The 21868-nt window shown below is 37.2% G+C and overlaps 1 protein-coding gene across 1 annotated transcript in view; it reads left to right on the plus strand.

The window, feature by feature from the left end:
- Window positions 1-21868, plus strand: part of LOC115434149 (attractin-like protein 1) — a 765420-nt gene that overhangs the window by 464882 nt on the left and 278670 nt on the right. Inside the window, exon 27 of the mRNA XM_030155899.1 lies at window positions 13845-13923. Coding sequence (XP_030011759.1) covers window positions 13845-13923 — 79 coding nt within the window. The remainder of the gene's footprint in view (window positions 1-13844; window positions 13924-21868) is intronic.

The following is a 21868-nucleotide window of genomic DNA, read 5'->3' on the forward strand; positions in this document are numbered from 1 at the left end:
ACTTGGAAGAAGATTTAACATTTAAGCGAAATGTTGAAAAGCTTTATAACCCAAGTGATATGAAAAGACTGATGCCACATGTCTCATATCTGTCTGAAAGAAGGGATTTAGCTTAGCTTAGCATAAAGATTTGGCAAATCTATTTAAAGTGTCATGCTTGCCTGAACAGCCCCACAACTCCATTAGTTCCACGTTCAGACAGGGCATCAGATCTGACAAATCAGAGGCGAATTGGAAGTGGGCAGAACAGACATAAAGGTAGAAAGAGGGAAGATTAAAATGTCTAAGGCTGCAGAATAAACTACAGCGTCGAACATTATTCAGCGAACCGTGTCCTTTTCATTGCTATTACTATAATTTTAGTGAAATTGGACCCTTACATAATTCTTAGCTTAAACACTTTTCTGTAACAGTCTCTGTAAAAGCCCAGCCCGGCCATCCTGCCTCATCAATTAGCTCTAAAATGTTGCTATATAAAGATTTCACAAAGTTGAAAACACTCCGCCTTTGTCTTCATGTTTCCATCCATCCTCTTTATCCGTTCTTTCTCATCCCCAAATGAAGGAAAAAGTAAAACGTCCGTGATTAAACAGCGTTTATGTCTCGACTCTCTAAAATCTCAGATGCTAATTGGTGACACTGCAGTTCAGCTTCGTCCAATTACTCCCAGCTCTCGCTCGCTTGATTAGCAATCAGTTACTCTCGCTCTTTTTCCCTCTCGCTCTCTCCAAACAGCAGAGAAGCTACTCAGCCCTAAGTGGCTCATGAGGCTCGCTCAGTTCGCCCACTTCATTTTAAAATGACCAACCCCATCAACATTCACTTCCACCACCGCTCTCTGTGGAGGCTTTAGGCTGTTTACTCGAACGCCTTTTATTTGTCTCCGTTTGTTTAAGCCTTTTCAGTCGTTAGTTCGATGAAAGGCAAGCGTATCGGTTAGCTTCAGCTTCTACAGCGCTCCTGCACACAACTGCCTTATGTTTACTTTACATACATGTGTGATCATTTCGTTTTCAAGAACAGTGTAATGTCTGAGAGCATCTTAGACTTTTTCTTCTTTTCTTTTTTTACTTGTTTTTCTTTTGGTTTGCATAAGTGCTGCTTTGCATAATCTCTTCATCTAAAGTATTGGAAACAAGTTTTGTTTTGACCTCAGGAAGAGCATTTAGAATAGCTGCTGTTGCAAATACACACTGAGGAGCAACTATCCCTGTCAGGTCCATATGCTCCTAAACTTTGATGTATTATTAATTTTTGAGGAAATGTCTCTATAAGTTTATTGATTTATATGGTTTTTTTTTTATAGTTTTTACATGTCACATTGTCACTTTAAGGTTGGTTTTTATGTGCACATGTATGGCTTATATGCTTTATGTTGTTCTTTGCACTGAGACTGCAGGGTTTTCCCCCAGGTTTACTTAACATACATATAATGGTGGTGGGATCAGGAGGAAAATTTGATAGCATGTGTTTTCACACAATATAACTATTGCTGTTGCGTTTACCCTAAGTTTCTGGAATATTTGGTATACAAGCGAGGGGTTTGTGGGTCATTTGGGCCATTATTACCATAACCATTTACAAAAATTTGGCAAATTACAGGCAGAAATAAACAACTCTCAAAGCCATGGCTAAAGATGGTTAAAAATAAATAAATAAATTACTACTGTCTGTCATTTAAATAGTTTGTGGTCAACCAGTGACCCCTAGTTTCTGTGTTGTATTGTACGTTGATTAAACAAATTAAAATAAAGTATTAAAAAAAAAGCGGTGCCAGGCAAAACAAACCCCGCCCCTCGCACGTATTGTAGGTTATTTTGGCATCGATCCAACTGATGTCATCATGTCTACAGGGTGGGGAAGCAAAATTTACAATATTTTGAGGCAGGGATTAAAAGACAGTGTATGACCAATTAGTTTATTGAAAGTCATGAGAATTTATTTGCCACAAGAAAATTTGCATAATAGAAAATGTTTTTATTCTATGTGTCCTCCTTCTTTCTCAATAACTGCCTTCACACGCTTCCTGAAACTTGCGCAAGTGTTCCTCAAATATTCAGGTGACAACTTCTCCCATCCTTCTTTAATAGTATCTTCCAGACTTTCTCGTAATAGTTTTGCTCATAGTCATTCTCTTCTTTCCATTATAAACAGTCTTTATGGACACTCCAACTATTTTTGAAATCTCCTTTGGTGTGACGAGTGCATTCAGCAAATCACACACTCTTTGACGTTTGCTTTCCTGATTACTCATATGGGCAAAAGTTTCTGAAAAGGTATGGATAATAGTGTTAGGTATGATTATGACATCAATATATGTTTGGTTTCAAAACAATTGACATAGTGCCTGCTGAGAAAAAACAACTAAATGTTCATTGTAAATTTTGCTTCCCCACCCTGTATGTGTGTGCTGATGTCAGCGTATCAATTGCCTCTATATATTTGCTGAGTTTGAAGTGGATTGAAACAAAATGATTTTTTTTTTACATGAAATTCTGCCCATTATAAGTAAATGGAAAAAAAAAGGAAACACATAAAAAATTCATTAAAAAAATTGGAACTTTGATCAAATTTCCCCAAAATGTAATGACATCTGTTTTGGGTCACTGGCAATGTGTAAACCCAGTTTTGTATAAATTCAACCAATAGTTTTGCTCCTACAGACATTTGAAATGTAGCCCATTATAATTTTAAAAATTCATAAAAAATCTGAACTTTGACCTACTGTTCCTAAAATGTAATCAGATCTTTTCTGGGTCACTGGCAATGTATAAACCCAATTTGGTATGAACTGAAGCAATAGTTTTGCTGCTAGAACTGAACCAAAAACAATACCCCTAGCCTCTCCTTTGGGGGGCGGGGGGTGGGATAAGAAGACAGGTGGCCTCTGTCCAGGTAAAGCTATTTCACCATAGCTCTATATTTCGACACCTACGTTAATACCCACAGCAGATCTGTTGATGCTGTCTGGACACAATAAAACTGGATAGTTTATCTCCAAATATCCGATATGGAAAATAAATCCAATTTTCCTGCAGTCTGAACTCAGCCTTGAAGCTGGAACCAACTGACAGAAAAGGATGGTTAAAACGTCTGTTTAGATGATCACATACTTTATGTAAATGAGTCATTTGGTGTGCAGACACAAAGAGCACATGCTTCTCATTTAAAGACAAAATAAAACACACATATGGAGCCTCTGTGTGAACAACAGATAAAAGATTGGATCATGAACCTATTAGAGTAAAAGAACCTGCAGCACACTAGTTTCTATGCGGAGAGTTGATTTGCTGCTTGTGCAGATGGAAAGCTGTTTCCGATTGTGTGCTATCTGTGCCTCGTGTTGAACGAATAGCTTATTGATTTTTCACTCTGCCCGCTGGGGTTCAGATGTTTCTCTGGGTTTTCCTGCATGTGTACGTGTGTGTTTCCTGTGGTGTGCTTCTGTAACTGCATTTGTTAAAACCCAGTCTTTTAAGAGGGCAAAAAAAAAGTCCCAACTTTACACACAATCATGCAACCATCTGTACATGCACCCAGACAAGTTTTTACCCAAGTTCCCTGGTTGTTTAATGAGTTCGATCACCGTTACCAGCAGCTGAAAGGTCTTAAACCTAAACCTATCAAGGAGCTCAGCTAAGTGTTAACAGACCCACAGGACACTCCCAACATCCCCTTTTCTCCCCCTCCTCTTTAATACCTCGGTAATAGCCACAATTAGCCACTCCGCTCTGTTGGTTAGATGGCTAAGCTCAGCCCTCTGGCCCATTAAAGTTGAGCTGAGGTAATACGGACTGAATGGGGAATCTCGAGCCTGATTGGATTTGAATCCCATCCAGTCCAGGGTTTTTAGAAGGTACATTTGGAGGATACAGAGTGTATTTGTCTTGTGCTAAATTATTCTGAGGAGCTTTGCGTAGGGGAGGTCCTTCTGTGCTCTACATCTGCTTAACCCTTAAAAAAGTGTCCTGTTTTTAACAACTCATGCCTGTGATCCAAAAACAGACAAAACAAATTAGACCAAAAAAAGGGGCATGATTGGATTGATTTTCCTGAAACCTAATTAGGCTGAAAATTCAGAGGAGTAGATGCAGAAGTCTTGTGTCCTCTAAGACCAGTGATTCTCAACTGGTCTGGCTTCAGGACCCACTATCACCCCTCAATGATAAGCTGCGACCCAAACTGATAAAACTTAAACTTCTTAAATGTATTTAATAGGCCTGTAACGGTACACATACCGAACCGAACTGTTTCGGTACGCACCTGTTCGGTTCAGTACACAGCTGTACCGAAACAGCACAGTACGTTGAGAAAAAGGAAAAGGAATGAAAGATATCATTCGATGCGAAACTTTAAATCCGTGCAAGTTTCACACGGACATATGGAACTAGCGCACAACGATCCGAAAAATGAAATAGCAGCTGATATAAGGTTAAAAAAAACAACAAATATGATGTCAATCTGGAAGGAAGAGACTGAAGATCCTCCAGCATCATTACAGTCCCGTTTGGGATCACTTCAGGTCCCGGTGAAAGACAACAACAAGGAAAGAGAAGTTACGACGAATGCTGTTTGGCCCCTAGGAACTATGGTAGTTCTAAAACACACTAGCTCTGTCTGTCTGTCTGTCTGTCTCTCTCTCACACACACATGCTGTATAACATGTAAAGTATGTAAAGTTTCACTTTCGTTTCACGCCAGCATTAGTTACATTAGTTATGGACCGCATCCCCCCTCGGCTCGGACAACCCCCCCGCCCCCCATATTTCTGATGAATTGCACCCTGCACACACACACACACACACAAATACACAAAGTGGCCTAAATAGTTTGTTCACTATCCAAAAATAAATAGTTTGGTTAATTTTGTTGTCAATGTAGCTCTTCAGTTTGTTAAAAGAGAATATGAGTTTGTCCTCTTGTTAATATTGCACTTCATGTGGAATTTTTATTTTTATTTTTCTGCAGAATGTGAACTGACAGAACTGTGATTAGATTTTTGTTGTTTTTTCAAAACTACCTTTCAGGGAAAAGTGCAATACTAATGTTTAAAATACATTTAGTAATATTTATTTTATTTTCTATTTGATTTATAGCAGCAGAATTATATTATTCCTGTTTTTTAGATTCTATTGTCTCCAAAAATTTTGGGGAAAATGTTCAAAAATTTATAAATGCATTAAAGACATTTTGAGGGGTTTTCTTTCTTCCCGTACCAAACCAAAAAAACCCCCCAAAAAAACGTGGCTTTCATAACTGAAAACGTACCAAATCGAAAATTTTGTGTACTGTTACAGGCCGAGTATTTAATAAAAAGATGGTGTGTTTAAAACCTGAGATAATACAGAATATCACAGTTTGAAAACACAGAAGACAAGTTTTATGATAAACCCAACTGACCAGCAGGTAGTGATGCTAAATATGGAAATATTCCCTTTAACACTAAATTGGATCCATTTTAACCAAAACTAAAAACATGCACTCTAAAATCTCTAAAATCTAAAAGCACATTCAGTCACTAATTCAAGAATTAAACACACTGAGATTTTTGTCCTCAGTGTAGGTAAAACCATATATGATGTAGTCGTCATACCTGAGTTTCAACATTATATGAATAGAAACTTTTGGTTCTTCTTTTATGCTGTGAAATGTCTGTTGTTAATTAGCATTACAGTGCATTACTGCCCCCTACTGCTGGGGAATGTGAATGGATGGCATTCAGCTACAAAAAGAAAGAAAGCACAGGATTGGTTTCTTAACATTATTGTTTGCCCAGACAAAGGCCCGCGACCCATCAAAAATGTCTTTGCGACCCTCTTTTGGGTCGTGACCCACCAGTTGAGAATCACAGCTCTAAGACCACCTGGATGACACATTCTGAAAGGTAGTTATGGAGTTTTTGTCCAATGATGCTAAAAACTATGAAGCACTGCATCTTTAAATTCACAACTTTTGGTAATTTTAGCTTTAATAATTTAGCTTTAGGCGACACGGTGGTGCAGTGGTTAGCACTCATGCCTCACAGCAAGAAGGTCCTGGGTTCGATTCCAACACCAGTCGACGGGGGGTGGGACCTTTCTGTGTGGAGTTTGCATGTTCTCCCTGTGTCTGTGTGGGTTCTCTCCGGGTACTCCGGCTTCCTCCCACCATCCGAAGACATGCACTGATAGGTTAATTGGTTAATCTAAATTGCCCATAGGTGTGAATGTGAGAGTGATTGTTTGTCTGTATATGTTCAGCCCTGTGATGAACTGGTGACATGTCCAGGGTGTACCCCGCCTTTGCCCCTATGTAGCTGGGATAGGCTCCAGCAACCCCCGTGACCCTAGTGAGGATAAAGCAGGTTCAGAAAATGAATGAATGAATGAATGAATTTAGCTTTAGTAAAGTGAACAGTACTGCAGAACCAACGTGAGCTCAAACAATGAGACATGTCTTGATTAGAGGACATCTTTATGGATCACACAGGACCCAACAGTTTATAGCAGCAACAAAAAGTAGCTTCCATTGTTTAGTCATTACTGTGTCAGCACAAGTCACTTGTACAAAAACCATGTTTGCTCGGGTCTTTGGGATGAAAGAGCAACCACTGAGCGTATTGGAATCGGATGGTTTTTATCCAGCAGCGTCTTGTCTTCATCAGTGGCGGGGCATTTCCTGGTCGTGATGTGTCTGAGTGCAGCTGAGAGGTCGAGTGTGGACCGGAGAGGTCGCAACTGCAGCCTCTTCAGCAGACTGGGACTGAAAATGTCATGCTCATTACACCACTAATACACTCGGCAAAGCTGTCATCTCCACATCGAGACGCAGGAGGACACATCACACACATACACACACACGCACACATTTCACACCGACACACACTCATATTCACACAGATGAAGAGGAGGATTGTTTGGAGCTGCCGTCCTCAGCAGTTTCTCAGGGACTTCCTGTTGTTAAGTCTTTGGGTGCGCTTGTTTTGAGTTCTTGTCAGAAGTCCTGGTTGAGAGGGGAGCTTTGTGTTTGACCAGATAACTTTGCCCTCCAGACATTGAACTTTACAGCGTGTGTGTGTAGATGTGTGTGTGTCTGTGTGCAACACGAGACCTTGTTCTTTGTTTGAAAGCATCATGTCGCTCATTGACCTCGTGCTGCCCTTTGCTGTCCTAAAATCCCCAGCTGCCTGTGGTCACCGCGGTTTTTGTATTTCACCGCACATTTCCCAAGAACCTCCCTTTTCCTGTGTCATCTTTGCTCTGTGGAAACTGCAGTGGCAGAAGAGCAAATTAGTGTGAAGACACTGCTCTGTGATGGGATCCCAGTTGTGTTTTTATACTTTACTTTTCTGAAGTTAAAGGCAAACTCCAAAGTATGGTTACGTGACACGGGGATGGGAATGATTTCATTGATTCTTCTCACAGGTCTGATACTCCATCAACTCTCCTACTGAGCCTGTTTAACCATAAAACTCTGATATCTGGGAGTAATCAGATAATTGTAATAATCAGATACAGTCTACTCTCGTTAAACCGCCCGCCGTTATACCGCCATTTTCGCTCACCGCCGACCAAAACCACTGCACAAAAATCCCCAATGCATTATTCCATTAGCTACCGCCATTTCCGCCTATCGCCATCCGCCAGCCCAGTTCCATGCACAAACAACACTTATACCATTGATTTCCCGACCGTTATACCGCCAGCGTGATTGCCATCAAGTACACATACATTTTAACAATGCACTGAAACAAACGCGCCAGACGCTGATCGCGACAAGCTACGAGTAGGTCTACGGAACAGCCACCGTTCATTTATCGCAGAACACTCAGTAGGTCAGGATGTCGGGAAGAGGATGTGGGATTAAGCCAAAGCCTCAAGATGATGGGGTATCATTTCCCGACACGGTATAATAATGCTTAAAATGTTTCCCCACTTTAAATGATCCCTTACAACATAACAGAATCAAGATTTATTTAGAAACGCAATTAGAACGGGTTAACGGAGGCAGCATAGACATCATATAGTAAAGACATGCACATTATGGACGCAACCCGTTGTAACGCTATTTTCGCTATACCGCCAATTTGGCCGTGAACGGAAGTTGGCGGTATAACGAGAGTAGACTGTATAACGCATTTCCTTGTAGTTAAGAAATGCGATAATCAAAAAACCCTGGTTTAGACGCTTGAGTTTATTATCGGATTTCTTTCAGAGTACCTACATATGTAGCAATGGCAGACTTTAACTTCCTGTTGTTTCCCGCTCACGTTTGACTATGTAACTTCTAAGGGTGTTAGAAAATATCAGTTCTGCTATATAGCACGATATTTCATTTCATAATACTGTATCAATATTAAAAAGCACTGTATCAATGTTTTTTAGGTATCTATTCAAATGCAGATATGGTGGAGGTTTATTTTTGGTTTTTGGTTTTCTTTGTTGTTTCTATCTTATTTATTATTATTTAACACTGTTTTTATTAAATAATGGCTATTTGAAGCATCCTAAAAGCACTTTTTACTGTCTGAGAGGCAGACGGTAGTTCCTTTGGAAACTAGGAGAATTAGAAAAATGTTGATATAGCATTAGATCCCGTTCTAAAATAAAAATATGTTTAGCATTTGTACATATTTCTGGTGTAATTCAATACTTCCAGGAAATAATCTTTAAAAAAAAAAAGAAACAAACAAAAAATTGCCTTTTTAACAGTATCATGATATATCGTGATTTATCGTCTCGTGATCCTAGTATTGTGATTTGTATCATATCGCCAGATTCTTGCCATAACACAGCCCGAGTAACTTCCATTTTTTGCGATTTTATATATGTTTACAAATGCACAGACTTAAAAGAATGAAATAAATCAGATTAAGTTGAATACATACAGGAAGACATCGGAGTATTGAGGAGAAATCCAGGTGTGTTAATTTGATTTTTTTATAATCAGATTAATGCTGTTATCTGATAAAGCCTATCAGATTATCCTGTTTACATGGTCACTTGAATAATCTGATAACTCCAGAAATCGGATAATGATTAGAGCAGGGGTGTCAAACTCATTTTGTTTCAGGGGCCAGATTAAGCAAAATTTGGTCTGAAGTGGGCCGAACCACTGAAATAATAACATAATAATATATAAATAATGTCAACTCCAAACTTTTCTCTATGTTTTAGAGCGAAAAAAAGCAAATTTACATTATGAAAAGGTTTACATCTACAAACTACCCTTTCAAAAGATGTGAATAACATGAACGAACTGAAAAAATAAGTGTAATTTTAACAATATTCTGCCTCAGTTTATCATTTACACATGTACATTATAACGTACAGATCATAGTGGATCTACAAACACACCAAACATTTAATAACAGACAGAATATTGTTAAAATTGTACTTGTTTCTCTTAAGACATATAAAGCTGTTCTTATTTGTTCAGGTTATTCACATTTTTTGCAAAATTATACTTTGTTTTAGTGTAAATACATGAAAATATTTACATTTACAAAGAGAAATATTTGAAGTTGTCATTATTTCTGTTATTATGATAGTATTTTACTGGTCCTGCCCAGTTGAGTTGAATTGGTCTGAATGTGGAACCTGAACTAAAAGAATTGTTAATATCTTAGTGTAATTTTTGTATTTCACAAATTCATCCCAAGGGCTGGATTGGACCCTTTGGTGGGCTGGATTTGGCCCCCAGGCCGCATGTTTGACACCTGTGGATTAGAGTATTGGTGTGCATGTAAACAGTCTCACTCATTCCTGATGAAATTTCTCTGTGGGAAAAAAAGTTTGAACATAGTTGAGACACCCACTGCACTTCTACTGTCAACACTCTACCTTTTAATCCAGGGGTCTCAAACTCATTTTCTGTCAGGGGCCACATTCAGCCCAATTTGATCTCCAGTGGGCCGGACCAGTAAAATAATAAATAATTACAACTCCAAATTTTTGTCTTTGTTTTAGTGCAAAAAAAACCCAAAAAAAACAACATTAAATTATGAAAATACTTACTTATAAACTATCCAAACAAAAAAGATGTGAATAACCTGAAAAAACAAAAATTTCTTTCCAAAAAAAATAAGTGCAATTTTAACAATATTATGCCTCAACTTAATCATAGTTGTGCATTACGGATCAGATCTAAAAAGACACTGAACACTTAACAACAGGCAGAAAATTGTTAAAATTGTGCTTAATTTTCTTTAAACATTTCAGATTATTCACATTTTATTGTTAAATGATAGTTTATAAATGTAAATATTTTCATAATTTAATGTTATTTTTTGCACTAAAACAAAAACAAAAATTTGAAGTTGTCATTATTTATAGGCATGATGTAATATTATTTTTTTTCACATCAAACTGAGAATATGGAGTCATTATTTTCTGTAGGTTATTATGCTGTTATTATTTTACTGTAGATCATATTGGTCTGTATGTGGAACCTGAACTAAAATGAGTTCTACAGCCTTGAATGTGGAATTTTTGCACTTTGCAAATTCATCCCATGGGCCACATTGGAACCTTTGGCGGGCCGCATTTGGCCCCCGGGCCGCATGTTTGAGACCCCTGTTTTAATCAGTCATCACAGTATCAAACATAGTCAGTAGGATTTATGCCTTAAAATAGCTACAAAAAATTAAACATACACACCTGTGGGATTAGGTTTGAGTAAGCGTAATGTCTAATGAGTTTGCAAGTGCAGTCGTTTGTTGTAAATTTTATAGATGGTTCTCACTTTTGTCAGCAAATACAGTCCAGGAAGGAAGAGAAGCACTCCCTAGTGACATTAATGGACTGTCCAGGCAGCAGAAAGTAGGCAGCGCATCAGCTTAACGTCACATTATCAGAGAGTTCATCTGATTTCAGTTCCTATAATCCACTGTCATGGTATTTTTTGGTCTGTCTTTTCAAGTGCAAAATGATAGTTGTAAACATTAGCACCTGTTTTGACGTACTCATATCAGGCAGCCTGGTCAGGTAAATACTGGAAACTATTACAAAGAATAAATAAACTTAGAGGTGTACAATTCTGATGGATGTGGCATTTCAGGTTTTGGTTTCGCTGACGTCCAGTGTATAAGATTTACGAACAGGGGCGCTGCTACCAATTGTGGGCCCCATGAAAGGTAAACATTGTGGACCCTTCATAAAATTCATTATCTTGTCGATCTGTCGGAGTTGGGGGGGGGCATGTAGGTGGGCTGTGGTCCACACATACAGTCACTTACGCTAGCGTGAAATGACACTGAAACTCAACATACTTTCAACGTCTGATTCCCGACTTCTGTGCCTGTCTTATACAGCGGATCTTACACAAAATTTTCACAATTTCTAACTTGTATCCACTGAAAAAACATGTTTACTTCTATAAACACAGTGAGTGCATGCTTGCGTGGTCATGTATTACCTCAGGACCTCTTTTGCACATGCGGGTCACTTCAGGGTCACATTTAGTTCATTCTCAAAACTGATAGAAGTTGCATTTAATGTGTAATATGCACAAACGCACAAAAATTAGATTTCACCCAAAAATCCAAATTCTGCATTAAGACCTGCCGTCTGAACGTAGCCATAACCTCTTTAGCCCGATCAGCCGAAAAAAATATTTTAATAATCATTACTATAAAAATAGAATAAATCAGGACAATGGATGTTTTTTTCAACTTTTCTTCAAAATTTAGACTGTAATGTTAATAAAAGTACATCAAAATTGTATTTTAGTGCAAACTTTAATGTTCAAACATGATTTTTAATCGTTGTGGGGTGAAATATACGCTATTAAAAATCTCTGACACAAACAATTAATTTATGTATATTATCGTCAATCCAGCCGAAAAAAAAAACAGGCGAGGATAAAAAAATTCTAATTTCTCTTTTAGTTTGTTACAGTTTACTCAGGCATAGTAATAGATACAATATTTTAGACAATGGGAATAGATTCTGTGAAGTCTCTAAATTTCCATAGACACCAAAAACATCCATATGAACCTTATTATTGTGAAGTAATTCTTCATTTACTTTGGGTATGTCTTTTTAGGCGTTTTTCCCCTGAAAATATGGTCAGGGTTTAACAGGTTAATGATATCTGTGCTACAAAAAAACCCACATTTTTTTCCAGTTTTCTCTGTTTCTGATATAATAACCCTCAAGTTTAATCTGAGCTTTAATGAACATCTGCACAATTAATAAATGAAATATAAGAAAATATTTAATTTTCACTGAAAAAGAGCAAAATATAGAGGATAATGTATAATAAATGATGATAAATCACTTAAGAAAGGTTAAATAGAGAAAAAAAAAAAAGCATTTGGGCTCTACCACAAAAGTAGAACTTGGTCTTTATGGGTTAATAATGCAGTTATTGTACTTATACTATCTATTTACGTACATCTACATATAGTAATAGGGATTTCCATGATAGTACAGGGTGGGGAAGCAAAATTTACAATGAACATTTAGTTGTTTTTTCTCAGCAGGCACTACGTCAGTTGTTTTGAAACCAAACATATATTGTTGTCATAATCATACCTAACAATATTATCCATACCTTTTCAGAAACTTTTGCCCATATGAGTAATCAGGAAAGCAAACGTCAAAGAGTGTGTGATTTGCTGAATGCACTCGTCACACCAAAGGAGATTTCAAAAATAGTTGGAGTGTCCATAAAGACTGTTTATAATGGAAAGAAGAGAATGACTATGAGCAAAACTATTACGAGAAAGTCTGGAAGATACTATTAAAGAAGAATGGGAGAAGTTGTCACCCGAATATTTGAGGAACACTTGCGCAAGTTTCAGGAAGCGTGTGAAGGCAGTTATTGAGAAAGAAGGAGGACACATAGAATAAAAACATTTTCTATTATGTAAATTTTCTTGTGGCAAATAAATTCTCATGACTTTCAATCAACTAATTGGTCATACACTGTCTTTCAATCCCTGCCTCAAAATATTGTAAATTTTGCTTCCCCACCCTGTATATTATTGTCAATCCAGCCGAAAAAAAAACAGGCAAGGTTAAAAAAATTCTAATTTCTCTTTTAGTTTGTTACAGTTTACTCAGGCATAGTAATAGATACAATATTTTAGACAATGGGAATAGATTCTGTGAAGTCTCTAAATGTCCATAGACACCAAAAACATCCATATGACCCTTATTATTGTGAAGTAATTCTTCATTTACTTTGGGTATGTCTTTTTAGGTGTTTTTCCCCTGAAAATATGGTCAGGGTTTAACAGGTTAATGATATCTGTGCTAAAAAAAAACAATTTTTTTTCCAGTTTTCTCTGTTTCTGATATAATAACCCTCAACTTTAATCTGAGCTTTAATGAACATCTGCACGATTAATAAATGAAATATAAGAAAATACTTAATTTTCATTGAAAAAGAGCAAAATACAGAGGATAATGTTATAATAAATGATGATAAATCACTTAAGAAAGGTTAAATAGAGAAAAAAAAAAAGCATTTGGGCTCTACCACAAAAGTAGAACTTGGTCTTTATGGGTTAATAATGCAGTTATTGTACTTATACTATCTATTTACATACATCTACATATAGTAATAGGGATTTCCATGATGGTATGTTGTATGTACATGGTTGAAGAGTAATGGTGAAATCTGAAGGTGCATTTTTAGGCATTAATGATCCTAGAAAATTGTATGTTCGGATTGATTTTTTTTTTTTTTTTCTGTATTTGCCTATGAAGATAAATGACAGCGGTCCCTTGTAGTGTCAGGTTGTGCTGTTTCATTCTGGATGGTGGGATTCATGTTTTTGCTTTTGTTGTCCATGCGCTGGCGAGGGAGCATTGATTTTTGATTGATTAACTGATCATGTGTCTCTCTCTTCCCTGCAGCTGTTTCCTGTCTCTGTTACTGGTCGCCGCCGTGGTTTGGAAGATCAAACAGACCTGCTGGGCCTCCCGTCGCAGAGAGGTACGACTGGATGTGTCTGTGTGTGTAAATGCATGCCTTCGTGCACGGATCATGCGGAGCGTTGGCGGGCTCGCACTGCGTCACATAAGCTGTCTGATGCATCTGCCACATCAAAGACTAAAACTAATACCCACGTCGCATCCCTCCCCCTTACTTCTGCAGAGGGTGGGGTAATGTCACCAGGCCTGAAAGATTAAAAAAAAAAAAAAAAAAAAAAAAAAGAAAGATGTCTCCTCTTAACAAGCATCTCCGTGACGATAAACAAGGCCATTCCCCCTTAATTAGTGCTCCTCATGAACCAATTAACTCAGACGAAGTGATGCTAAACGAAGTGGAATGGAGTGATAGATCACTTAAAGCTTCAGCAGATGCCGCATCATTTCATATTCACTTCTGACCCTGTCACACACTCTGACGCAAATACACTCACCAGTAGATCTACTATTATTTGGAAGTATTTTCTTTTTTTTCTGTCTCTCTCTCTTTCTGTCCCTCTCTCTTTGTCTTACTTTTTTAATGTTTATGCAGTTTTCTCAGTATTTTGTCTTTGAGTCATCAGGGACGAATCAGCGTAGGTTATGAGCAGCGGAGATAATGGTCTGTTGTTATTGCTGTAATCCACAGCTGTTCCTCTGGGAACTATTGAGCTTAAACACACTTGTTGGTTTCTGGTCTCCCTCCTGCCACTGCTGCTGTTCAGTCATTATGCAGAAAACTTTGCTGCTTTCATGTGCAAATTAAGTTCCAGTATTTAAGCGTTAGCGACATGTTGTGTTACGTTTATGCCGTTTCAAATAGAATCGGCTTCAATTAGGGGGATCCGTAATCTCTGTAAGTGGCTTCAACTTTTCCTTTAATTATCCGTCCTGTACTCAGCAGGAAATGATGTGAAGGAATCAATGCACTGTTTTCATGTCACAACATTAAAATGGTCCATTTCACATGGCATTGAATAATTCACAATAATGACACAAATAAACAAGTTGGGAACGACATACTGCACGCCTTCACATACAAATGGGACATAGAAGCTTTTGTAGAAATAAGAGAAATGCTGAGAAAAAAATACTGTAGGTGTGATTTCTTTTGTTACAGGATTCTACCAGTGTGACCAAAGAAATGCAGAAATATGCATTAGTACATTTTCAAGAACACAACTTGACTGATTTTATGCAAAAGAATATGCTGGTTTTCACAAAAAAATGTATTTGAAAATGAAATCCCATACATTTTTTTTTTTTTTTTTAATTTATTATATTGTTGAGAATGAATAAACAACGATATGTTTAGATTTAGGTGTACATCTGTTTACAAGAGAAATATGATAGTGGTTAAAGAAAAAAGTATTTTACCACTTTAGATGGAGATTGAGAAAAAAAAAAAAGAAACAGTTGTTTTTTTTTCTGGAAATAGCTGATTTTTTCTGTTTTGTCTGAGCTATTGTCTACATATTGCAAGAATTTGAGATAATAATGAAAGAGAAAATAATCCCTGTAGGAAGAAGATTTCCAGAAACCAAGTGAAACTCCTGAATGACCATAATTATGTTTAAACATTCAAGGAGTTATATGTAGTATTTCTGCCCCAAACAGCTAAGCTAACAGAGCTATAATGTAAACTATCAGCTAATGCAGGATGTGAAGCTCATAAGACACTGTCATTTTGACTGACTATGATCAGGTCTGAGTTTTGGTTGAAGTGGAAAACTTGATGATCCCACAATACATTTGTGTGTAACTAATGATCTTTATACCGTACTTTCCGGGCTATAAGGCGCACTGGAATATAAGCCACACCTGACTATAAGCAGCAGGTGTCCACGTTGTGACATGAGATATTTACACAGAAAGACGGTAAACAGAGAGATTATTTAAATATTTATTTCCATACCTTCACTGCTTTTTTCCAAACAGTGTGTGTAACACAGCAGTAAAACGGCAGGAACCATGGCTGGTTAAAAAAAAAAACAAAAACAGAAAAGTCACTGATCTCTATCTTCATCTTCCTTCTGCTCATTGAAACCACTGCAGTCGTCTTCTTCAGTGTTGGAGTTGAAAAGCCTCAAAGGCTCCGTCACACACCTTCTACGTCTCTCTTCTGTTGTTGCTCAATGGCACTTCTGTGCAGCAGCTCTATTTCCTTCTTAGACAGACACATCGATTGCTTTTAACTTCAAAGCTGCATCATATGCATTTCTTTGTGTGTTTTCCATGATGAGGGTTTGTACATGACATGCAAAATGATTGTTAAAAGTTAAGATTGAAACTTCTCCTCTCTGCATCACCTCTTCCACCTGTCTGTCTCACTTTTGCGCTTCCTGCTAGAGCGCCCCCTGGTGGCCATTAGCCTGTATAAATCTAAACTCGAGCTGCATCGTTGTGTAAGCCGCGGGGTTTAAAACAAGAAAAAAGTAGCGGCTTATAGTCTGGAAAGTATGGTACTTTACTAGTGCGTTGACCTGTGGGGATCCACAGGGTCTAGATGTGGTAGTTTTTATGCTGTTGTGAATTTGTGCATGCTGTACAGCAGTCACTGCCAAAGTGTTCTGGCCATAACAATGCGATTGTAAGGCTATTGTATTCCAAAATTACTGACATCTCCCAAAATATTGGTCCTATCAGCTTGCCATTTTTGCTAGTCTGTTCCTTGACCAAAAATACGTAAGTATGCCAAACCGCTGCAGTCAGCTCTGTACAGATTTTGTTTGAATCCACGGACACACATACATGCATGCACACTGAGGCCACTTGGCTTTTATAATATAGATTCAGTGACTGATACAGGCTGTTTTCTGTACCTACTTAGGTATATATGTGTGAATGTGTGACTTGACTGAATGGGAGAGGGGTGGGGTGTGTGTGTGTGTGTACTGTGTTTACTATTTATTCAAGCTTTTTTAATATTATTTGAATATTTAGTGTTTTATATTGTGTATTTTCTTACTCAAGCACCGTTTCCATATAGTGCATGTGGATTTCATTGTGTATGCTTTGTGTATACAATGGCAATAAATTAATCTTGAATCTTGAATACATACGGTTGATTTGTCGGTGGTTTTGCTAGTCCTTGTGTGTTCTGGGGTGTGACTTCCTTCTGCTGTTGAGAGATGTAAATATCAGTGTTCCCTATAAGGCCTTAAAACCATATGTTGTTATTTTGGGGTGATACACACCTGTTTCACTTCTTTTAGTCCTATAAGTGAGGGAGTTCATCATTAGCATTTCATTATACACTAGATTTGTCTTGAAAAGTGTGACAGATACATAATGAACCTGAAGTAAAGCCACAGATTTATTGCGTTAACATTGCGATGTTTGTGGACACAGGTGTGTACATGGTGGGGCTCCACTTTCCCAGTACACTGATTGATACCTGTACTGTGATGTATGTTTAGCCACCTGTGACCTGCCTCATACAGTGTTTGTTTAGCCTTGTTTCCTCAGTGTGTGCTGGCTGCTGGCAGGCCAACAACGCTACGCTACATTATTTATGAGCGCTGCTCTCATATCACACCAGAACCGCAACGCTGCACTTACTGCACTGTTGGTTTATTTACCCAGACTCCCTGCCATTTCTCCAGCTCGCTCTCTTTCTTCCTCTGGGCTGTTTTTTTTTTTTCCCCAACTGTGTTTCACTTTAGATAACAGACGATCTAAATGGAGACTTCTGCCTTTGAGGAAGACATCATAACTGCAGGAAGAGGCAACTGAGTCTCACTTTCTTTCCATCGTCTGCAGTCACTGTCCTAGGTTACTTTTTAACCCATAATTAATTCATTTAGTGTGACACAATGGAAGCAAATGGAGATGCCCTCAAAGGTTGATCTTTCTCATAAGGCCCGCTCAACTTGTGACTGAAAGACAAAAAGGGAAACACTGGAGAGATTTAAGTATTGGTACTCAGCCAACCTCAGAGGGAGACTTTGACATTTCAGAAATGTATTTTGTTCATTGCATTTTCACCAGACAGTTGTTAGATTATGGGAAACTCTTTCAGGATTTGTCCTTTAGCTACCCTATAAATGTCATGACTGAAACCAAAATGCTGTAAGCAAGTGAGCTGCAATGCAGACTACGTTAACAAGCCAAGTGTGGGCAGAGCAGAGCAGGCCTTCCACCACAGTGGTATCAGCGCCTGCAACTGACAAAAGGCAAACAAATGGTCAAAATGTCAGAATTTCCCTTTAACAAGGTCTGATGTCACACGCGGAGGTTCATGTTATAAATCATCTGACCTTTCCTCCTCAGAGAATATTCCAAGTCTGTGTGATTCATTACCAGTTTTAGCTCCTGGTTCTGGAACAAAATAGAAGCATAGAAATAATCAAGGAAAAAAGAAGACAATGTGTTTTCTTTGTTCCTTGAGTCAGAAATATTATTTATATTTTTTATTATTTTCCTAATATTCATAAACAGATTACATTCTCAGTTTAATACATTTGTTAAGTAGCAAGATACTGAGGGCGTTTTCAGACTGGGTACCCGGATCCTTGCTGTACCCGGATACGATCACACCTTTCCCGTAGACGTTGCATTCACAAGCATGTTGAAATGCTTGTGAATGTGAAAGGGAATGGGAATCATTTGCGGCCTGTGCCTGAAAATGAGTGGGTGTTACAGGGCTGAAACAGTAGGTGATGGTGTGGAAGGAATTCTGTCGCAATCCAACAAATGCAGAAGTAACAAACCCTTACATCACAGGTGTCAAACATGCGGCCCGGGGGCCAAATCTGGCCCGCCAAGGGGTCCAATCTGGCCCGCCGGATGAATTTGTGAAATGCAAAAATTACATAGAAGATATTAACAATCAATGGTGTCAAAATCTTTTTTTATTTCAGGTTCCACATACAGACACATACAGTCCAATTAGATTTCAAGTGGGTCAGACCAGTAAAATACAATCATAATAACCTATAAATAATGACAACAACAAATTTTCTCTTGTTTTTTTTGGTGAAAAAAAGGAAAATTACATGAAAATATTTACAATACCAAACTATACTTCTATAAAAATATGAATAACCTGAACAAATATGAACAAACGGAAATGTCTTTAGAAAAGTAAATGCAATTTTATCAATATTCTGCTTGTTACTAAATGTTTTGTACGATTGTAATGCAAATGTGTAAATGATAAACAGATAAAACCAGGCAGAATATTGGTAAAATTGCACTTCTTTTTCTTAAGACAATTCAAGTTGTTCATGTTATTCAGATTTTTAATGAAACTTTATAGATGTAAACCTGATCGTAATATAATTTTACTTTTTTTCAGTTATTATTTTACTGGTCCGGCCCACTGGAGATCAAATTGAGCTGAATGTGGAACTGAACTAAAATGAGTTTGACACCCCTGCCTTACGTCATCAACCGAGCGACTGTTCTATTCACAGGAAACACTTAAAGAGGCAGAGATAAGTCCTGCTCATTGACTGAAAGTAGCAGGTCTTGCTGTAATGTAAATGAGATCCACAAAATGACTCCAACTTTTGTGACATTCCGTTACCTTGACTGATTTCATACATTGAGATGTTCCATTCAGTTTTATTGTGCAGTACAGAGTGATGTTTTGCTGCCTTTTCCCCTCAAATGTGGCATTTATATATGTTTCAGTCATTCATTGCGGTCTTTTCAACAGTTTATACGTGGAAATACATTTAATTACGCTGGCTCGTCGCGTTTATGTGATGTTTGCCAACTTTTGCAGCTTTCCAAAGCAACTTTTTTGCAATACAGATGTCCCTCACTATAACGCGGTTCACCTTTTGTGGCCTTGCTGTTTTGCGGATTTTTTTTTTTTGTGCAATTTTGCGTGCTTTTTTTTTTTTTTTTTTTTTTTACAGCGAATTGTGTTCTGTGTCCTGATTGGCTAAGCGACTGTAGACCATTGTCAATCAATCTCCTCCATGCTGTGTCTCCTGTACAGTACAGAATGTGTTGCCAAATTTACATAAATGTTCAATTGCTAGCAGTGTGACTCTGAAGTGCTGTATGTTTGCAAGTTTTCTCCCCGACAAAACCCACAATGTCGACGAAACGTTCTGCACCGACAAAGGCACCTGCGGTCGCACCCAAAAGGCAGGTTGATCATTAAAATTAAATTTGTGATTTCTAAAAGCTATCATATTTATTTATAGGAAAATGTTTATATTTTTATTTCTCAAACAAATGTTTGGGCCTGAAAACATTTTTTGATCTTTGGTTTCATTCTATAATACTGTACTTATTTTTCAAAAATCTACGAAGGCTTGTTGAGCCGCATTATGTAACAAATTCCCATTATGTAATAAAAGTTCAAAATGTAATAAGAATGTCACGTCATCTTGTAATAAAGCCGCATTATGTAATAAACTGACGCATTTTGTAACAAACTACCTCAATGCATTAGTAGTAAATTTTTTCACATTATGTAGTAAGTTATTACAATTTGAGAAGTTTATTACAAAATGCACTTGACACATTTTTATTTTCAGGAAAATATAATGTGTTAAATTAATCTTTAAACTGTGTGGTTAAAGTTCTGATTCCATTACCTGTAGCTCCTGTGACTAATTTCTTCTAAATTGCTCTGAAATTATATTAATTTGGATTGTTATTACATAATGAACAATGTTATTACTTTTTTTTTTTAATAAAAAGGTGTCAAGTGCATTTTGTAATAAATTTCTCAAACTGTAATAACTTACTACATAATGTGAAAAAATTTACTATATAATGCGTTGACATAGTTTATTACAAAATGTGTCAGTTTATTACATAATGTGGCTTTATTACAAGATGACGTGACATGCTTATTACGTTTTGAACTTTTATTACATAATCAAAATTTATTACATAATGCAGCTCAACAAGGTTTGAAATTTGAGAGTGTTTAAACAAGAGAGATATGTGAGAAAATGTTAATGAATGCCTGTCTGAGAAAAGTGTATAAAGTGTGTGGTGAGGGGTTGTTGAGCCGCATTATGGAATAAATTCCCATTATGTAATAAAAGTTCAAAATGTAATAAGAATGTCACGTCATCTTGTAATAAAGCCGTATTATGTAATAAACTGACACATTTTGTAATAAACTACGTCAACGAATTATATAGTAAATTTTTTCACATTATGTAGTAAGTTATTACAATTTGAGACATTTATAACAAAATGCACTTGACACATTTTTATTTAGAAAAAAAAATGTAATGACATGGTTCATTATGTAATAACAATCCAAATTAATATAATTTCAGAGCAATTTAGAAGAAATTAGTCACGGGAGCTACAGGTAATGGAATCAGAACTTTAACCACACAGTTTAAAGATTGATTTAGCACATTGTTATTATATTGCCATGTCAGTTGTGTCTGATACAGGGTGGGGAAGCAAAATTTACAATGAACATTTAGTTGTTTTTTCTCAGCAGGCACTACGTCAATTGTTTTGAAACCAAACATATATTGATGTCATAATCATACCTAACACTATTATCCATACCTTTTCAGAAACTTTTGCCCATATGAGTAATCAGGAAAGCAAACGTCAAAGAGTGTGTGATTTGCTGAATGCACTCGTCACACCAAAGGAGATTTCAAAAATAGTTGGAGTGTCCATAAAGACTGTTTATAATGGAAAGAAGAGAATGACTATGAGCAAAACTATTACGAGAAAGTCTGGAAGCGGAGGAAGCAACAAAAAACGTACCGAAGCTTTTATTAAAGCTCTCAAATCCAAAATCCTAAAGGATCCAACCAAATCCATGAGAAAAATGGCAATTGAACTTGAGGTAGACAACAAGACCGTTAGAAATGCAGTAAAATATGATTTGAAGTTAAAATCTCACACAAGAACACCAAAACACTTGTTGACAACAGCAACAAATCCAAGTTTAGCAATTTTTGGGAATCGTGTTTATGGCCGCCTTCTAGCCCAGATCTAAACCCTCTGGATTCTGCTATTCGGGGCGT

The sequence above is a fragment of the Sphaeramia orbicularis genome, chromosome 15 (assembly GCF_902148855.1).
Source record: "Sphaeramia orbicularis chromosome 15, fSphaOr1.1, whole genome shotgun sequence".
In the NCBI taxonomy this organism is placed as follows: Eukaryota; Metazoa; Chordata; class Actinopteri; order Kurtiformes; family Apogonidae; genus Sphaeramia; species Sphaeramia orbicularis.